Below are 19,333 nucleotides of genomic sequence, written 5' to 3' on the forward strand. Positions count from 1 at the left end.
ATGACACCACTAAAGAACTTATTCACATATCCAACCACCACCTGTTCCCCAAAAACCTACTGAAATAAAAAATAAAAAGCACTGAATAATTAATACCCTGAGATTTGGGGGAAAAAAAGGGATATAATGGTAGGGAAAACCCCATTGCAATAGGAAAAAAGATGATCAAACACTTAGGAACAAACTAGTCATATGCAAAATATAGATGAAGAAAAACTTAAAACCCTCCTGCAAGACCCAAAAGTGCACTGGAGCAGCCCTTGTCCTTAGACAGGCCAACCCAACAACACAAAGACACAGTTCATTTATACACTGCCACAATCTCAATAAAAATATCAACGCTGTTTTTAAGGAGCTAGACAAGTTGATATTCAAGTTCATACAGAAAAACGAATAAGCCATAGCCCAGGAAAGAGTGAAAACAGAAAACTAAGGGGGCCTGCCCCGACTCGGTAGTCAAGCATACTACAGAAAGCCTCTACAGTCACGACAGCCTGGTTTTGTGCCACTCTCCATCATAACCATCCTTCTCTCCTGCTCTGTTAGAGCAGCGGCCTCAACCTTGACATGGAAGCAGCTGGGGGAGGCAAAGCCAAATCTCAGAGGAGAAGGTGGGAGCCGGGGAAGAGGGGGACATCTTTCCCTGCCAGGTCACCTGAAGCTGAAGACAACCAGAGACCCTAGCAGGGCACGGCTGGCAGGTGTGGGTACCTGGGCTCCGATAGAGGCTCTTGGGCAGAGAGGGCGAGTGAGTGTCCATCAAGGCCACGATCTTCATGTGTCCGTACTGCTTGGCTAGCATCCGGGCTGTGGCTCCACTGTGGTCTCTCGCATCCACCTTGACTCCCTGCAAATGTCCGTGAAAGGGGGTTAGGAGCCTCTCCTTCAAAGTGCCTGCCCTTCCTGGGCTGCTGGCTGGGAAGAGAGAAGGGCATATGCTGGTTTCTGACTGCCTCCCTGCAGGGGAAACATCACATCTGCATGAGAAAAAGGCAGGCTTGTCTGCATCATAGCCACAAGTTTTGCTCTCACTCTCTTTTTAGTGACAAGCATGAGGTGAGGCTGGGGTTGGGGAGTCATCTCCCAGCTGTGGCAGCTCTCAGCTTCCCACTGCTGCCCGCCACACTCATGACCTCCCTTGCAGGGGGCTGGCAGCCACCATGGGGAGAGCCCAGCCTTCACCTTCTGCGCCTGAGCTGTGTCCCACTCGCTTTGCTTGTCTTCACTCAAAGAAAGCTGGAGACAGCAGTTCACAATGAAAGCAGCCTTTTTAACCAGTCAGAATGAAAGCACTATCCTCTGAAGCAGAATTCATCACTTTGATCAAAAGCTCTATAATGTATTTACAGGTCTTGTAGCGCAACAATTCCACTTCCATGACTCTAAGGAAATAACCCTAAATGCAGAGAAAGCTTTAGTGTGCAAAGGCGTTTGGCACAGGCCGGGTACGGTGGCTCACGCCTGTAATCCTAGCACTTTGGGAGGCCGAGGTGGGAGGATCACAAGGTCAGGAGATCTAGGCCATCCTGGCCAACATGGTGAAACCCCTTCTACTAAAAATACAAAAAATTAACTGGTGTGGTGGCGAATGCCTAAAGTCCCAGCTACTCGGGAGGCTGAGGCAGGAGAATCGCTTGAACCTGGGAAGCAGACGGAGGTTGCAGTGAGCCGAGATCGCGCCACTGCACTGCTCCAGCCTGACGACAGAGTGAGACTCTGTCTCAAAAAAAAAAAAAAAAAGTTTGGCATAACATATTCACAATAATGAAAACCTACCTACAGACAACTTGAATGCTCAGGGGGACAAGGAGCCAGTTACGTTATTGCCATAGATGATGAGATTTACAAACGGCTGTATGATCAAGTTGAAAAAGGATCATGGCCAAGTGAGGTGGCTCATGCCTGTAATCCTGGTATTTGGGAGGCCAAGGCAGGTGGATTGCTCGAGCTCAGGAGATGGAGAACAACCTGGGCAACACAGTGCGACCCCACCTCTACAAGAAAAAAAAACAAACTCAAATCAATACAGCATGTTTTCTGGTGTCGCTCTACACTGTAACTGTCCTTCTCTCCTGTCAGACCAGGCAACTGGGGTAGGCAGGGAAGCCAGAGCCCAATCCCAGAGGACGAGGTGGGACCCCAGAAAGCGGGAGCATCTTTAATAAAAATGAGCAGGGTATGGCGGCACACGCCTGTGGTCCCACCTACTCAGGAGGCTGAGGCAGGAGGATCCCTTAAGTCCCAGAGGTGGATGCTGCAGCGAGCTGAGATCGCGCCACTGCACTCCGGCCTGAGCAATAGGGCAAGACCTTGTCTCAAAAAAAATAAAAAAGGATCAGGGTACAAAACTACATATACATTACAACTCCTGCAAAATGAGACAAAAAAAAAAAAGTACACAGAAAACAGTATTGGACGGTAATATACCCAAAAGGTTGCTATTTTTAAGTTATTTATTATTTTTGATGGAGATTTTTCCAATTGTCCGATCTTCTATGTTTTTAAAATGTACTATCATAAGCATGTTTGCTTTTTTTTTTTTTTTTTTTGAGATAGGATCTTGCTCTGTTACCCAGGCTGAAGTACAGCGGCGCCTAAGGAAATAATGCAGGACATACACTATAATTTAGAATTTTCACTGTGGCATTCAGCATAGTAAGAATCAGAAAGAATCTAAAATAAGAGATTAGTGAGCTACATGAGAGCATATCCAGAAAACAGAGCGCGTCCCGCCCATTTACGTGGTGGGTGGGAGTACCTGCAGTGACACAGACTAGGGTGCACAAAACATCATTAAGAGAAGAACGCAGGGCCGGGCAAGGTGGCTCACGCCTGTAATCCCAGCACTTTGGGAGGCCAAAGTGGGTGAAGCACAAGGTCAAGAGTTCGAGACCAGCCTGGCCAACATGGTGAAACCTCGTCTCTACTAAAAATACAAAAAAAAATTAGCTGGGCATGGAAGCAAGTGCCTGTAGTCCCAGCTACTCCAAGAAGCTGAGGCAGGAGAATCACTTGAACCCAGGAGGTGGAGGTTGCAGTGAGCCAAGATCATGTCACTGCAGTCCAGCCTGGGCGACAGAGGGAGACTCCATCTCAAAACAAAAAAATCACAACCCTTAAGTAGTTTTGCTTCCACCCATACTGCAACTGTCTCTCCCATTAGACCAGGGGGCCTCAACCTTGACCCCCACATGGAGTCAGCCGGGGAGGCAGAGGTGGTCTCTGAGCAGGGATACAGGAAAAAACTGTGTTTTCACAAAGCATAAGGAGTTTTACTTTCTAGACTGCCCTCCATCCTACTTTTGACTCTGGTTAAAAATTACCTATGAAACTTTCAGCCTTAAAAAATAATTTATAGGCCGGGCGCGGTGGCTCACGCCTGTAATCCCAGCACTTGGGGAGGCCGAGGCGGGCGGATCACAAGGTCAGGAGATCGAGACCATGGTGAAACCCTGTCTCTACTAAAAAATAGAAAAAAATTAGCCGGGCGCAGTGGCGGGCACCTGTAGTCCCGGCTACTCGGGAGGCTGAGGCAGGAGAATGGAGTGAACCCGGGAGGCGGAGCTTGCAGTGAGCCGAGATTGCGCCACTGCACTCCAGCCTGGGTGACAAAGCGAGACTCCGTCTCAAAAATAAAAAAAATAAAAAAAATAAATAAAAAATAAAAAATAAATAATTTATAGGCCGGGCACGGTGGCTCACGCCTGTAATCCCAACACTTTGGGGGACCGAAGAGGGCAGATCACAGCTCATGGGTTCGAGACCAGCCTGGCCAATGTGGTGAAACCCTGTCTCTACTAAAAAATACAAAAATTAGCTGAGCGTGGTGGTGCATGCCTGTAATCCCAGCTACTCAGGAGGCTGAGGGAGGAGAATTGCTTGAATCCAGGAGGCAGAGGTTGCAGTGAGCTGAGATCGTGCCACTGCACTACAGCCTGGGCGACAGAGTGAGATTCTGTCCAAAAAAATAATAAATAAATAAATAATAATACTTTATAAGCTGGGCACAGTGGCTCAAACCTGTAATCCCAGTACTTTGGGAGGCTGAGATGGGTGGATCACTTGAGGTCAGGAGTTCAAGACCAGCCTGGTAAAACCCCAACGTGGTAAAACCCCATCTCTACTAAAAATACAAAAAGCAGCCAGGTGTGGTGGTGACCGTCTGTAGTCCTAGCTACTCAGGAAGCTGAGGAAAGAGAATTGCTTGAGCCCAGGAGGTGGAGGTTGCAGTGAGCCAAGATCACGCCACCGCACTCCAGCCTGGGCAACAGACGAAGCAAGACTGTCTCAAAAATAAAAAATAAAAATAAAAAAAAATTTCTTGGCTGGGCAGAGGCTCACACGTGTAATCCCAACACTTTGGGAAGCTGAGGTGGGTGGATCACTTGAGGTCAGGAGTTTGAGACCAGCCTGGCCAACAACCAACCTGGTCAGGAGTTTGAGGCCAGCCTGTATCTACTAAAAACACAAAAATTAGCTGGGAGTGGTGGCACGCACCTGTAATCCCAGCTACTCGGGAGGCTGAGGCAGGAGAATCACTTGAACACGGGAGGCAGAGATTGCAATGAGTCACTGCACTCCAGCCTGGGCAACAGAGAGACTCCATCTCAAAAAAAAAAAAAAAAAAAAAAAAAAAAATTCTAGTTTAAGTTTGATAGAACAAACCCTAAGATTTTAACCAGAATAAAACAGTAGCCTCTTTACTGTAGGATTTTAACTCATTATGTATTTTCGGTTTTGTTTTTGAGGCAGAATCTCACTCTGTGGCCCGGGCTGGATTACATTGGCTCACTGCAACCCTGACCTCCACAGCTCAAGTGATCCTCCCATCTCAGCCTCCCTGGGATTACAAACACACACCACAACTGGCTAATTTTTTTTTTTTTTGGAGACGGAGTTTTGCTCTGTCACCCAGGCTGGGGTGCATTGGCACGATCTCGGCTCACTGTAACCTCTGCCTCCCGGGTTCAAGTGATTCTCCTGCCTCAGCCTCCCAAGTAGCTGGGATTATAGGCACCTGCCATCATGCCCAGCTAATTTTTGTACTTTTAGTAGAGATGGGGTTTCACCATGCTGACCAGGCTGGTCTTGAAATCCTGACCTCAGGTGATCCACCTGCCTTGGCATCCCAAAGTGCTGGGATTACAGGCATGAGCCAATGCGCCCAGCAATTTTTTTTTTTTTTTTTTTTTTTTTTTAAATGTGGAGACAAGGTCTCACTGTATTGCCTAGACTGGTCTCCAACTCCCAGTCTCAAGCAATCCTCCCATTTTGGCCTCCAAAAGTGCTGGGATTACTGGCATGAGCCACTGTGCCTGACGTGAAAATAAATTTTTACTTACTTATGCTTTAAAAGATTTTTTTTCCTATTTTATAATGTCCATATTACTAAAGAGACACATGATCAAAATTCATGTTAACATGAAGGTGGGATCAGAGAGTTTAGAAACCCTGGAACAAGACTATCCAAAAGGCACGAATCAAATTTCTCTTAAAGAGAGGCCCACACAGATCCATATCCTCTTCTCCTGACTGAGCTGCTGGGGCTTGACCCCACTGGCAGAAGGGAAATGGGGGACAAGGAAAGCAGCCACAGCCCTTTCTTCCCCAGCAAAGAGCACAGGATGCCCAGCCTTGCCCAGTTCTCCACCTCCAGAAATGGAGCCCAGCTCTGGAGGGGCAGGTTGGGAAACCGGGTGGGCCCCCTCCTCTGGCTCCAGGTGTTCTAACAACTGGGTGGCAGGAAGAATGTGGGAGAGAAGAGCTTCCAGGCAGGGCTTGCCCACCAGCCTCCCCGGCAGGCAAACCACCCAGGCCATCAGGCCACCTGCCGCCAGTCCTGCCCCATCCCACCAAGCGATCACTAACCAACACTTTGACTCTTGATTAAAGTGCTGGAGGAGGAACTCAGTGTTGAGTTCCTGAGTTTGATAAGTTTGTGTGACTGGGAAAGAGAACATTTTTGCTTTTAGGAAATACATATTTAGGGGGAAAAGGGCATTATGTCACAATTTACATTTAAATGATTCAAAAAACATATGCACATTATATATAAAGAGACTGATAAGAAAATGAGGTGAAATGTTAACGTTTGGGGAATCTGGTAAAAGCATGCAAATTGTTGGCCAAGCACCACAGCTCCTGCCTGTAATCCCAGCACTTTGGGAGGCCAAGGTGGGAGGACCACTTGCAACCAGGAGTTTGAGACCAGCCTAAGCAACTTAGTGAGACCTCAACTCTACAAAACAATTAAATCAGCTAGGTGTGGTAGCACCGGCTTGTGGTCTCAGCTACTCAGGAGGCTGAGTTGCAAGGATCGCTTAAACCTGGGAGGTCGAGGCTGCAGCAAACTATGATCGTGCCACTGCACTCCAGCATGGGCAAACAGAGTGAGACCCTGTCTCTAAAAGAAACAAACATACAAACAAAAATTATAAGAGTACATATGTCTTAGGATCTCCAGTTCTACCTTACTTAAAATGGCTCTAAACTTACAAGTAGAGGGTCTTCATGGTTCTGGGCTATCAATTCTATGATGTGTCTTAAGGAAGCCTAGTTCATGTCAGCAGGATTATCTGTCAAAAGATTATCTGGCCGGGCATGGTGGCTCACACCTGTAACTCCAGCACTTTGGGAGGCCAAGGTGGGAAGATTGCTTGAGGCCAGGGGTTCAAGACCAGCCTGGGCAACGTAGTCAGATTTTGTCTCTACAAAAAAAAGTATCCAGGCGTGGTGGTGCGTGCCTGTAGTCCAGCTACTGAGGAGGCTGAGGCAGAAGGATTACTCCAGCCCAGGAGGTCAAGGCTGCAATGACCCATGATAAGGCTACTGCACTCTAGTCTGGTGATCGAGCAAGACCCTATATAAAAAAATAAAAATAAAAAAATAATTATTTGCAGAAAAAGAAACCCAAATGGCCACTAAAAAGTATAAAGTATTACAGAAACATAAAAAATAAAACATAAATTAAAATTAAGAAATGAAAAGATGCTCAATCTCATCAGAAATCAGAGAAAGGCAAAAATCAAAAGGAGACACTCATTTGACTATGGGAGCCAAAGAAGTCTAACATCCTGGCCAGGCGTGGTGGCTCACGCCTGTAATCCCAGCATTTTGGGAGGCCGAGGCAGGCGGGTCATGAGGTCAAGAGACTGAGACCATCCTGGCTAACATGGTGAAACCCCGTCTCTACTAAAAATAAAAAAATTAGCCAGGCATGGTGGCAAGCGCCTGTAGTCCCAGCTAGTCGGGAGGCTGAGGGAGGAAAATCACTTGAACCTGGGAGGCAGAGGTTGCAGTGAGCCGAGATTGCACCATTGCACTCCAGCCTGGATGACAGAGACTCCATCTCAAAAAAAAAAAAGAAGTCTAACACCCTAAGGGGAGGGGTGTGAACCAGGACCACTACGGAAGAAAGCAAGTTCACACTATCCACTACCGACTGAGATTCACCCACCTTACACAACAAAGACCCTACTTTGAAGAACACATCCTAAGCTCCCAAATAAATTCCCACATGTGCTTAAAAAGACACGTAAGAAATGTCAATGGCAGGCCGGGCGCAGTGGCTCATGCCTGTATTCCAGCACTTTGAGAGGCCGAAGTGGGCAGATAACTTGAGGTCAGGAGTTCAAGACCATCCTGACCAACATGGTGTAACTCTGACTCTACTAAAAATACAAAATTAGCCAGGCATGGTGGCACCCCCCTGTAATCCCAGCTACTCAGGGGGCTGAGGCGGGAGAATCACTTGAACCCAGGAGCAGAGGTTGCAGTAAGCCAAGATTGCACTACCGCACTCCAGCCTGGGTGATAGAGTGAGACTCCGTCTCAAAAAAAAAAAGAAATGTCAACGGCAGCACTGTCAAAAGAGCAAAGCGGAACCCAACTTAAGAGCCCACTAATAAGGGAGAGGATGAAGGTGACTGAGGCATCCCTCCACACACAGAGCTGTTAGAGTGCATTTTGCCTGCATGAACCAACATGCCGCTGAATGACACACACAATCTGACATGCTGTTTACACCCAGAATGACACACACAATCTGATATGTGGTTTACACCCATCTTTCAAGATTCAAAACAAGTCTACACATGGTGTAAGGATGCACAGTATGTGATAAAAATATAAAATCAGGGACCGGAGAGGTACACACTGGCAGCTGGAGAGTAGTTGCCTCTGGAAAAGGAGGAAGGCAGATGAAATAGAAAGGCATATAAAGGGGATTTTGGTTGTGTCCTTTACAAACACAATGGGAGAAGAGCTGAGGCAGATGAGGCGAGAGGTTAACGTGTGTCACACACAGGTACTGGGTTCGTGTGGTTGGCTATCTTACCTCTATACTCTATTGAGTGCTTCATAATTTAAGATGCATGATTCTTACTGTGGTGGGAGTGGACGATGGCAGTTTGGCAACATCCACATTAAGATTGTACTTACACTTCACCCAAAACTTGTACCTTTAGTACTGGACCATACAGATGTGGTCACACATGTTTACAGACACATGTGCAAAGATATTCTGCACAGCGCTGTGCATAATAGCAAATGGTTGGCAATGACCTAATTCTATCTGTAAATTATTGTTAAAGAAACTCTGATTCGGCCAGGTGCAGTGGCTCACACCTGTAATCCCAGAACTTTGGGAGGCCAAGGCGGGCCGATCACAAGGTCAGGAGATCGACACTATCCTGGCTAACATGGTGAAACCTCGTCTCTACTAAAAAGAAAACACAAAAAATTAGCCAGGTGCAGTGGCACATACCTGCAGTTCCAGCTACTCAGGAGACTGAGGCAGGAAAATAGCTTGAACCCAGGAGGTGGACGTTGCAGAGAGCTGAGATCGTGCCACCGCACTCCAGCCTGGGTGACAGAGCGAGACTCCGTCTCAAAAAAAAAAAAAAAAAAGAAAGAAAAACAAACAAAACTAACAAAAACTCTGATTCATCCCTACAGGGAATACCATGCCACTATAAAAAAAAAAAAAGAGAGAGAAGGGGCTGGGCACGCTGGCTCATGCCTGTAATCCCAGTACTTTGGGAGACTGAGGCAGGCAAACTGCCTGAGCTCAGGAGTTCAAGACCAGCCTGGGCAACATGCCAAAACCCGTCTCTACAAAAAATAAATACAAAAATTGGCTGGGCGTGGTGGCACGCAACTGTAGTCCCAGCTACTTGGGAAGCTGAGGCAGGAGGATCACTTGAGCCTCAAGGCTGCAGTGAGCTGAGACTGCACCACTCCACTCCAGCCTGAGTGACATAGCAAGACCCTGTCTATCTATGTATCTATCTATGTATCTATCTATGTATCTATGTATCTATCTATCTATCTATCTATCTATCTATCTATCTATCTATCTATTTACTTACTTAGAAATAGTTTCACTCTGTCGCCCAGACTGCAGTGCAGTGGCAACATGTTGGCTCATCGCAACCTCCGCCTCCCAGGTTCAAGTGATTCTCCTGTCTCAGCCTCCCAAGCAGCTAGGATTACAGCGCCTGCCACCTGTATTTTGTATTTTTGTATTTTTAGTAAAGGTGGGTTTCACCATGTTGGCCAGGCTGGTCTCAAACTCCTGACCTCAAGTGATCTGTCTGCCTTGGCGTCCCAAAGTGTTGGGATTACAGGAGTGAGCCACTGCACCTGGCCCCATCTCTTTATACACCAATATAGAACAATCTTCATGATTAAGTTTTAAAAAAAAAATGCAAGATGGGAGCAGCTGCACACGGGGCAGGACTATGGGTGTGTGGGTGTATTCCAGTGTATTCCCAGAGTCGCCCTTGAGGAGGGTGCCAAGGAGATGCAGGCAGGGTGGGGGAGAGGCCTGCGGTGCACCTGCCTTCTGGTCTGCATGTGTACCACGTGCATGTTCTGTCCCAAAATTCTTTGTTAAAAAGAGATACCGGCCGGGCGCGGTGGCTCAAGCCTGTAATCCTAGCACTTTGGGAGGCCGAGACGGGCGGATCACGAGGTCAGGAGATCGAGACCATCCTGGCTAACATGGTGAAACCCCGTCTCTACTAAAAAATACAAAAAACTAGCCGGGCGCGGTGGCGGGCGCCTGTAGTCCCAGCTACTCGGGAGGCTGAGGCAAAAGAATGGCGTAAACCCGGGAGGCGGAGCTTGCAGTGAGCTGAGATCGGCCACTGCACTCCAGCCTGGGCGACAGAGCGAGACTCCGTCTCAAAAAAAAAAAAAAAAAAAAAAAAAGAGATACCATGTGAAATTTTCATTATTTAAGAAATTCCCACCAATAAGTGAGAAAAAAACAAACTATCCAATAGAAAATTGGGCTATAAACAGACAACTCATAAGAGAAATACGAATGGCCAGCCAGGCGCAGTGGCTCACGCCTGTAATCCCAGCACTTTGGGAGGCCAGAGCGGGCAGATCACGAGGTCAGGAGATTGAGACCATCCTAACTAACATGGTGAAACCCTGTCTCTACTAAAAACACAAAAAATTAGCTGGGCGTGGTGGCAGGCACCTGTAGTCCCAGCTACTTGGGAGGCTGAGGCAGGAGAATGGCTTGAACCTGGAAGGCGGAGGTTGCAGTGAGCCGAGATGGCGCCACTGCACTCCAGTCTGGGCGACAGAGTGAGACGCCATCTCGAAAGAAAAAAAAAAAAAGAAAGAAATACAAATGGCCAAAAAAAATTGTTTTTTTTTTTTTTTTTTTTTTTTGAGATGGAGTCTTGCTCTGTCGCCCAGGCTGGAGTGCAGGTGCGATCTCGGCTCACTGCAAACTCCGCCTCCCGGGTTCACGCCATTCTCCTGCCTCAGCCTCCTCAGTAGCTGGGACTACGGGCACCCGCCGCCACACCTGGCTAATCTTTTGTATTTTTTAAGTAGAGACAGGGTTTCACCATGGTCTCGATCTCCTGAGTTCGTGATCCGCCCGCCTCGGCCTCCCAAAGTGCTGGGATTACTGGTGTGAGCCACTGCGCCTGGCCAAGAAATGTATTTAAAAATGTTCAACTGGCCGGGTGCGGTGGCTCATGCCTGTAATCTTAGCACTTTGGGAGGCCGAGGGGGGCAGATCACCTGAGCTCAGGAGTTCAAGACCAGTCTGGGCAACATGGTGAAACCCCATCTCTACTAAAATACAAAAAATTAGCCGGGTGTGGCGGCGTGTGCCTGTAGTCCCAGTTACTCGGGAGGCTGAGGCAGGAGAATTGCTTGAACCTGGGAGGCAGAGGTTGCAGTGAGCCGAGATCACACCACCGCACTCCAGCCTTCCAGTCTGGGCGAGAAAGCACAAGACTTCCGTCTCCAAAAAAAAACTTCAACTACACTAACAAGGACAAACCAAAATGAAATGCCACAATTCACCTGCCAGATTGACAAAAGGCTGACTGACATCAGGGCTGGTGAGGACATGAGAAAATGGGCACCTTTGTATACGACTGGTGGGCAGGATGAGAGACAACCTTAGTAGTGGGAATTCATTAGGCCTGCCTGAACTTCCCCCCACTGGGTTTAACAGCCTTATGAAGATATAATCCACATACCAACAAGTCACCCACTTACAATGTACAATTCAATGGCTTCTAGTACATTCACAGTTGTTCAACCATCACCACAAACAATTTTAGCACATTTTTATCACCCCAATCTTCCCACCCCCCAAGACCCAGGAAACCACTCATCTATTTTCTGTCTATGTATTTGCTTATTCTGGACATTTCATATGAATGAAATCACACAGTGTGTGGCCTGTTGTGTCCAGCTTCTTTCACTGAGCCTAATGTCTCCCTTTTCTTTTTGAGACAGGATCCACTCTGTGACCCAGGCTGGAGTGCAGTGGCACAATCATAGGTCAGCGCAACCTCCAACTCCAGGGCTGAAGTGATCCTCCGGCCTCAGCCTCCCAAAGTGTTGGGATTACTGGCGTGAGCCACTGCACGCAGCCCAGCCTAATGCTTGAGGGTTCACCCATGCCGCAGCATGCATCAGAACTTCACTACCTTGTAGGGCCGAATAATATCCTGCTATATAGATAGATATTTTGTTTATCAATTCCTCAGTAGATGGACTTGTGGGTTGTTTCTACTTTTTGGCAATTATGAATAATACTGCTATGAATATTTATGTACAAGGTTCTGTGTGGACAGGCTTGCACCTGTAATCCCAGCACTTCGGGAGGCTGAGGTGATCGCTTGAGCTCAGGAATTCAAGACTAGCCTGCACAACACGCTGAGACCCCCAACTCTACCAAAAAAAAAAAAATTAAATATTTAGCCAGGGTGTGGTGGCATGCACCTGTGGTCCCAGCTACTTGGGGGCTGAGGCAGGAGGATTGCTTGAGCCCAGGAGGTTGAAGCTGCAGTAAGCCATCATCTCGCCATTGAACTCCAGCCTGGGACACAGGGCAAGATCCTGTCTCAAAAAAAGAATAAAATAAAATAGAAATACAATATACAGCAACAACTGTAAGTGTATTAAAGTTTTGTGTAAAAGGATATTCCTGGAGCACTGTTTATAATTGCAAAATGTTGAAAACTAAGTTTCTACTAATAAGAAACTCATTGAATTAACTGGGGTAGATTGTACACGGAATACTGTACAAAGACAAGATGTCTATAAGATGTCTCTAAGTTACACAATAAAAGTAGAATCCCACTTTGTTCAAAACACAAAGCAATGTGCACACACTTGCCTACAGACACACCTTTCCACAGCAGAGGAAAAGTCCCAGGGCAGCTCTTTCCCAAACCAAGTGGGTATCTTAGGGAGGTTGAAAAACAGAGGAAGATCTTTGCCTTTTTTTTTTTTTTGAAACAGAGACTCTCTCGCTCTGTCATCCAGGCTGGAGTGCAGTGGCGCGATATCAGCTCACGGCAACCTCCGCCTCCTGGGTTCACACCATTCTCCTGCCTCAGCCTCCCGAGTAGCTGGGAATATAGGCGCCCGCCACCACACCCAGCTGATTTTTGGTATTTTTAGTAGAGACGGGGTTTCACCATGTTAGCCAGGATGGTCTTGATCTTCTGAGCTCGTGATCCACCTTCCTCAGCCTCCCAAAGTGCTGGGATTACAGGCGTGAGCCACCACACCTGGCCTCTAACTTCTTATTCTATACAATTTTTCTAAGTGACAGGATTATGAGTGCTATTTACTTTTAAAATATTTTTCCATATTTTTCAAATAGTATTTTCAAAATTATTACAGGAATAGGTGTCTATTTCTACTCACCATTGTACCCTTAACGCCAAAGCACCACTCAACACTGGGCGTCAACAGATAAAGAAAATGTGTTGAATAAATGAACGAAAAGCAGTTATTTCTGTGCAAAGGAAAATTCTGTAATAGCTTATACTTCAGTAATATGGTTCCTCATTTGCTGTGACTACATTACATGCTAATAAACAGGGTCACTTACGTGATTCAGAAAATACTGCACGATTATCTCATGGCCAGCCGCAGCTGCTTCCATCAAAGGAGTAAATCCATATATCGGCTCCCTGCAAGATGTGGGCCACAGTCAGATGACTGGCAGAGACAAGTTCTGCCAGGCAAAAACTCCCTGCTGAAGATAAACCCAGGGCAGTGCACGAATCACCGAACCCTCAGTGTAGAACACTCTCTCTCCCTTTCAAGAATTAACAGGTGAGATGAGAATAACACATCAGCTCCATTTACTCTTCTGGTGTCTGTCCCCAGGGCTGGTCTTTGTCCTAAAGACGGATGTCTGCCTATCATCCCTCCTGTTGGCTATTCTCTGCTACCTCTGAAATCTCCACCTCAATCATATTCAAAATGCAGTTCTGACTCCTTACTCCTCACAGAAAGCCAACGTCTCCCATCCATTCATCCAAATCCTAGCTTCAACATCCTCCACGAACCCACTCTGAAAAGCTCAAGTACTAATGATCTAAGCTGTCCTTGCTATGCTTAGCTCCTGAAGCTTGCTTTTCATACTTGGTTATGCTAACTCGGCACTGTCTTCAGAGGGCTTCCGAATCCCTCCTTGTCTCATGCTGGTCTAGAAGTCAGGAAGCATGCACGGGAAATGCTGGTTTTCATCCATTCTAAGACACACAGTGTTCATATTTTAACATCTCTGAAGTCAGAAAACATCTTTAAACCAACAGGTGAGTTGAATGTTAATTAGTAGCATATTTTTTCTTTCTCAGTGGCATACAAAATTATGGGGTGTCTTAGGATGGATGACAGCCAGGGTGGGTCTGCATTGGTACCCACTGTGTTTGTTCAAAGGTGATATCACAACAAGCTTTAGACAACAATCCCACTTCCAACTTATAAAACTCAAGACTGGTTTTTTGTTTGTTTGTTTTTGAGGAGTTTTGCTCTTGCTGCCCAGGCTGGAGTGCAAAGGCATGATCTCAGCTCACTGCAACCTCTGCCTTCCGGTTTCAAGTGATTCTCCTGCCTCAGCCTCCTGAGTAGCTGGGACTGCAGGCGCCCGCCACCAAGCCCAGCTAATTTTTGTTTTTTCAGTAGAGACAGGGTTTCACCATGTTGGCCAGGCTGGTCTTGACCTCCTGACCTCACGATCTGCCCTCCTTGGCCTCCCAAAGTGCTAGGATTACAGGTGTGAGCCACCACTCCCGGCCAAAACTCATGACTGTTTTTAAAGCATCACCTCATCTCATCCATACAAAAGGCAAGAAAATGGAAGGAATTTGCATGTAATGTATGACATTTAAATGCCATTCAGTATGTTAGGCCCCTGGCATACAATAAAACATGTAATTCTTACAACTCTATGACCCAGATGGGTTTCAGATAAAGAACATGAAGCTGAGAGGGCTTGAAGAGATGCACTCACAGATGTGGGAAAAGGCCCACGCCTTCAAGGACTCTCGTCCTACCCCTCATCTTGAGCCTTTCCTGCCGAAGCAGGGTGGCCCTAAACTCTGGTTAGCTGCCTCCAGAGCCAACCTCCTTAGAGTCAGATGACACCTAGGCCACTCCTGTGGCCACTAAAGACGTGGCAATCACCTCACGTTGGCATTGGCTCCACTGTCCAAGAGGAACCTGACCATGTGCTGGTGCCCGGCGCTGGTACAGTGGAAAAGGGCCGTCCAGCCCTGGATGTCTTTCATTTCTAGCTCTGCACCTTGCTTCAAGAGAACACAGAACGTGCGTTACGGCCTCATCTCCTCTGCGTGGGGCGGGCGCCCTCCAGGCGGCCATGCTGCAAGAATCAGAAATGATTACACGAGCACACACGAACACCATGACCTGCAGTGGTTTGCGTCTCTGTCAGGGCGGTCAGGGAGCCCCTCAGGTTTCTGGGCCTGAGTTCCCTCGTAGCTCACCTGGAGGAGAAAGTAGGCGATGCTCTCGTTGCCACAGCTGGAGGCCAGCATCAGTGGAGTCTGCCCTTCTGGGGTCGGCACATTCACACTCACCCCCGCCTCAAGAAGCAGGTGCACGATGGTGTCGTGGCCAATGTAGGAGGCATACATCAGCGGGGTCCAGCCACCACCGTTCTTCTTATTCAAATCTAACTCTCTCCTAAACAAACGCAAGATACGCTAGACATGGCCAGCCGCCTCACATGTGGGGTTCGCCAAAGCCGGTGGCGAGCCTAGGCCAGGCGGGATGAGTTGACAGGAAGCAGAAGTTATCTGCCACCCTGGACGTTGTGGGCACTGGGGGCAGGCAGGCAGAGAAATGCTGACAGTTGCTCGTACACTGCCTCGTGAGGCCCTGAGCCTTCGTCTCCTTGCGCTGATTTCGCATCCTCCTAGCCCGAGGCCGGCTATGTTCTTTCACACCACCAGACAGACAGATGGCGCTCAACCAAGGAGTATCTGGCAACGTCTGGAGGCATTTTTGGTTCTCACAGCTGGGCAGGGAAGGGCTGCTGGCATTTAGCAGGTGGAGGCCCAGGCTGCTGCTAAACATCCCACAGTGCCCAGGACAGCCCCACAGCAAAGAATGATCCAGCATGGACTGTCAACACAGCCACAGTTGAGAAACCCTGACCACCGCAGGACTGGCATCTACTAGCCCAGTGCTAGGTGGAGAGGAGCACTGAGGAAAGAAAGGACTCCACCGTGGACAAGTCCCACCGCCACTGATTCATCCTTTGTCACCTCACCCTAAAAAAACATTCTTGAAAAATCTGTGACCAAAGAATCCCATCTTTCTCACTGACTTCCGTTAAAATTCTGGAAATGTATTTTCCCATGGGAAAAACCTGTGGGCTTCCTAGTCGTGACTTTGGGGTTGGGACAAGGGAGTCACGTTTAAAACAATACCCACTTGCATGGCTACCTGGGATCCTACAGGGTTAACCCCCACAGGACTTTCTTCCCTTCCCCAATTCTTGCCTGCAGTGGGGGTAACAACTGGAGACTGAACCCCGGGATCTGTCCCTTTTGTGGGATTCACACTTTTTTTTTTTTTTTTTGAGACAGTCTCGCTCTGTTGCCCAGGCTGGAGTGCAGCAGTGTGATCTCAGCTCACTGCAACCTCCACCTCCCAGGTTCACGCCATTCTCCTGCCTCAGCCTCCCAAGTAGCTGGGACTACAGGTGCCCGCCACCACGTGGGCCTGGCTAGTTTTTTTGTATTTTTTAGTAGAGACGGGATTTCACTGTGTTAGCCAGGATGTCTCGATTTTCTGACCTCGTGATCCGCCCGCCTCGGCCTCCCAAACTGCTGGGATTACAGGCGTGAGCCACCGCGCCCGGCCGGGATTCACCTATTACACCACACCAGGCAACTACCTTCCATTGCCTGGCAGCCCTCAGTGACTCTGGGATGCACACCCAGGCAGCCATTCCAGAAGGTCCTGATACCAGGGTTCAGTGGCAGCCCCTGGCCAGGGGGCTGCATGCAGATGCTTCTGCAACAGGGCTCGAATGCACCCAGCTCGTCCTAACACTACCTTCCTTTACACAACAGCAGAGCGCCTTTCTGGGGCTCTCTCACCACTCCTCGTTCAGCCCCACCCCTCCCTTCTGATGCCCCCGTCTCCCCTCAGGCCCCATCCCGTGCTTACTGTCAGCAAGCCTCCACCTCAGCTAGTGTCAAAATCCCACCACAACACAAACAGCTCCCGCTGCTCCTCTGCGGAGCCATTCTGGACTCTGCATCTTAACAGGACACGCAAAGACTTAGGAGCCTGAGAATTCCAAACATGACCCTGTGAGGGGTCGCACTGACTGCATACCCAACTGCCTATGCCTAGAGCTTCCTGCAGGGGGAGCACAACAGACTACCCTGTACCAAGCTGCACCAGCGCTCCACGGGCTGGGTATGTCTAAGTGAGGGCCACAAGCTGGGAACCGGAGACCTGGGGCTTCAGCAAGGCTTTGTTCTGGCTCACTGGGAACTGGAAGAGGCACGCGGAGATAAGGAGAGAGGTCACTGCACCACAATATCAAATGAGAACCAGGAGACAGAGTTACGCAGTGTGTGGAACATGACGGGGAAGAAGTGAGGAGACTACCCTTTTCCAAAAACAAGATGATCACATCCTGATATGGGCAAGACTCAGCCATGGGCCCAGCCAGGGGCTTTGCATTGTCTCTAACTATTGCATACAGATTACCAAAGTGCAGGTGGGCAGTGAGGTCTGGAGGCCATTCCCCAGAGGCACGGAAAACCCAGCCTCTCTCAGTAGCAGAAGCTAGAGGGGAACAGGGATCACAGGGATCGAATGAACCCTCCAGGAAAAGAAGGCCAGGGATCACTTTCCTTTTTCTTTCTTTTTTCTTTTTTTTTTTTTTTTTGAGAAGGAATCTCACTCTGTTGCCAGGCTGGAGTGCAGTGGTACAATCTCAGTTCACTGCAACCTCCACCTCCCAGGTTCAAGCGATTCTCCTGCCTCAGCCTCCTGAGTAGCTGGGATTACAGGTACATGCCACCACGCCCAGCTAACTTTTATATTTTTAGTAGAGATGGGGTTTCATCACATTATCCAGACTGGTCTCAAACTCCTGACCTCAAGTGACCCGTCCACCCCGGCCTCCCAAAGTGCTGAGATTACAAGCATGAGCCACTGTACCCGGCCTTCACTTTCTGTCTTTATTTTTATTTTGCTTGTTTGTTTGGGCATTTCTGCAATTAGTGAATAAAATTAGTCTGGTTAAAGAATGACTGTTTATAAGCTTCTGATCAAAGTTTATACCCTCTTTTTCTTCCCAGGAATAAAAACTGCCTCTTTGTCAGTGCCCAGCATCAATAATTACTGACAGCTGCCTGAGATAAGCAGGTTAACCTATTCTACACGCATTACACATCCACATCTGTGTGCAAAGCCCCATCACGTGGGATCCGAAGCCATTACTGCGCTACTCAAAATGTGACAGGGAAGCTCCCGCGATCTCTTACCGCTGCACACATTCCTTCACCACTTCATACTGGCCAATGGAAGCAGCTGTGTGAAGATCCAGGGGGACGTCCAGCTCCTCCCGGCTGACCTGTGCCCCCAGCCCATGCCACATGGACAAGCTGCGGTTCAGGAGTTCCGGCTCGCTGGCTTCATCGCTGAGCTCGGACATCACTGAGGAGGAAGGGCCAAGGGTTAGATCTTTCCTGGCTGGTTGTTCCAGGGCATGAAACAGGCTGCTCCTGCCCCTGCTACACCACTACACTAGCAGACTGATAACCCACTGCACTAGCAGACTGATAACTAGCAGACTGATAACCAGCACACTGTTAACTGTGGAGTACGTCCTCCTCCTTCCATCCTCAGGCACCAGGTAAAAGAGAATTTTCCATCAACTCTAGGAACCTGACAACCTCTTGGATGGGCAGTAAAGAAATGCTAATTGGGTTATTTAACCAAATCAGCTCCTTGATGTGGTGGGGAAGAACCCTGGATTTGGGGTTAGATCAAAATTCAGCTCGGACCAGGTGTGGTGGCTCACACCTGTAATCCCAGCACTTTGGGAGGCTGAGGTGGGTGGATCACTTGAGGTCAAGGGTTCAAGACCAGCCTGGCCAACATGGTGAAATTCCGTCTCTACTAAAAATACAAAAATTAGCTGGGCGTGAAGGCCAGCTACTCGGGAGGCTGAAGTAGGACAATCAATTGAACTGGGGAGGCGGAGGTTGCGGTGAGCAGAAATCAGGCCATTGCACTCCAGCCCGGGCGACAGAGCAAGACTTTGTCTCAAAAAAAAAAAAAAAAAAGAAAAGAAAAAAAAAGGCACCTCTGCTACTCAGCACCTCCAATCCCTAGTGCCTCACCGTCTAACAGGGACATATCTGAAAAGGCTGCTATTATGATACATGAAAGAATGGATAAACAAACGGTGGCACATCCGTATAATGGATGCTACTCAGCATTAAACACAAGGATCCAACAGTTGACATGCAACACATGAACGAATTTCAAATGCTTCAAG

The 19,333-nt window shown here is 48.2% G+C and overlaps 1 protein-coding gene across 7 annotated transcripts in view; it reads right to left on the reverse strand.

The window, feature by feature from the left end:
- Positions 1 to 19,333, reverse strand: part of ANKS3 (ankyrin repeat and sterile alpha motif domain containing 3) — a 38,334-nt gene that overhangs the window by 15,237 nt on the left and 3,764 nt on the right. For 4 of the 7 annotated variants that reach the window (XM_007984498.3, XM_007984516.3, XM_007984507.3 and 1 more), the window contains exons 2-6: positions 18,315 to 18,486; positions 15,288 to 15,486; positions 14,968 to 15,089; positions 13,385 to 13,466; positions 712 to 847 (exon numbers count right to left, since the gene is read on the reverse strand). In XM_007984498.3, coding sequence (XP_007982689.3) covers positions 712 to 847; positions 13,385 to 13,466; positions 14,968 to 15,089; positions 15,288 to 15,486; positions 18,315 to 18,484 — 709 coding nt within the window. In that variant the 5' untranslated portion in view covers positions 18,485 to 18,486. Of the gene's footprint in view, positions 1 to 711; positions 848 to 13,384; positions 13,467 to 14,967; positions 15,164 to 15,287; positions 15,487 to 18,314; positions 18,487 to 19,333 lie in introns of those variants that run through there. The other 3 variants (XM_037989890.2, XM_073015138.1, XM_037989889.2) reach the window with 3 other exon arrangements.

This window comes from Chlorocebus sabaeus, chromosome 5, assembly GCF_047675955.1.
Source record: "Chlorocebus sabaeus isolate Y175 chromosome 5, mChlSab1.0.hap1, whole genome shotgun sequence".
NCBI classification, from domain to species: domain Eukaryota; kingdom Metazoa; phylum Chordata; class Mammalia; order Primates; family Cercopithecidae; genus Chlorocebus; species Chlorocebus sabaeus.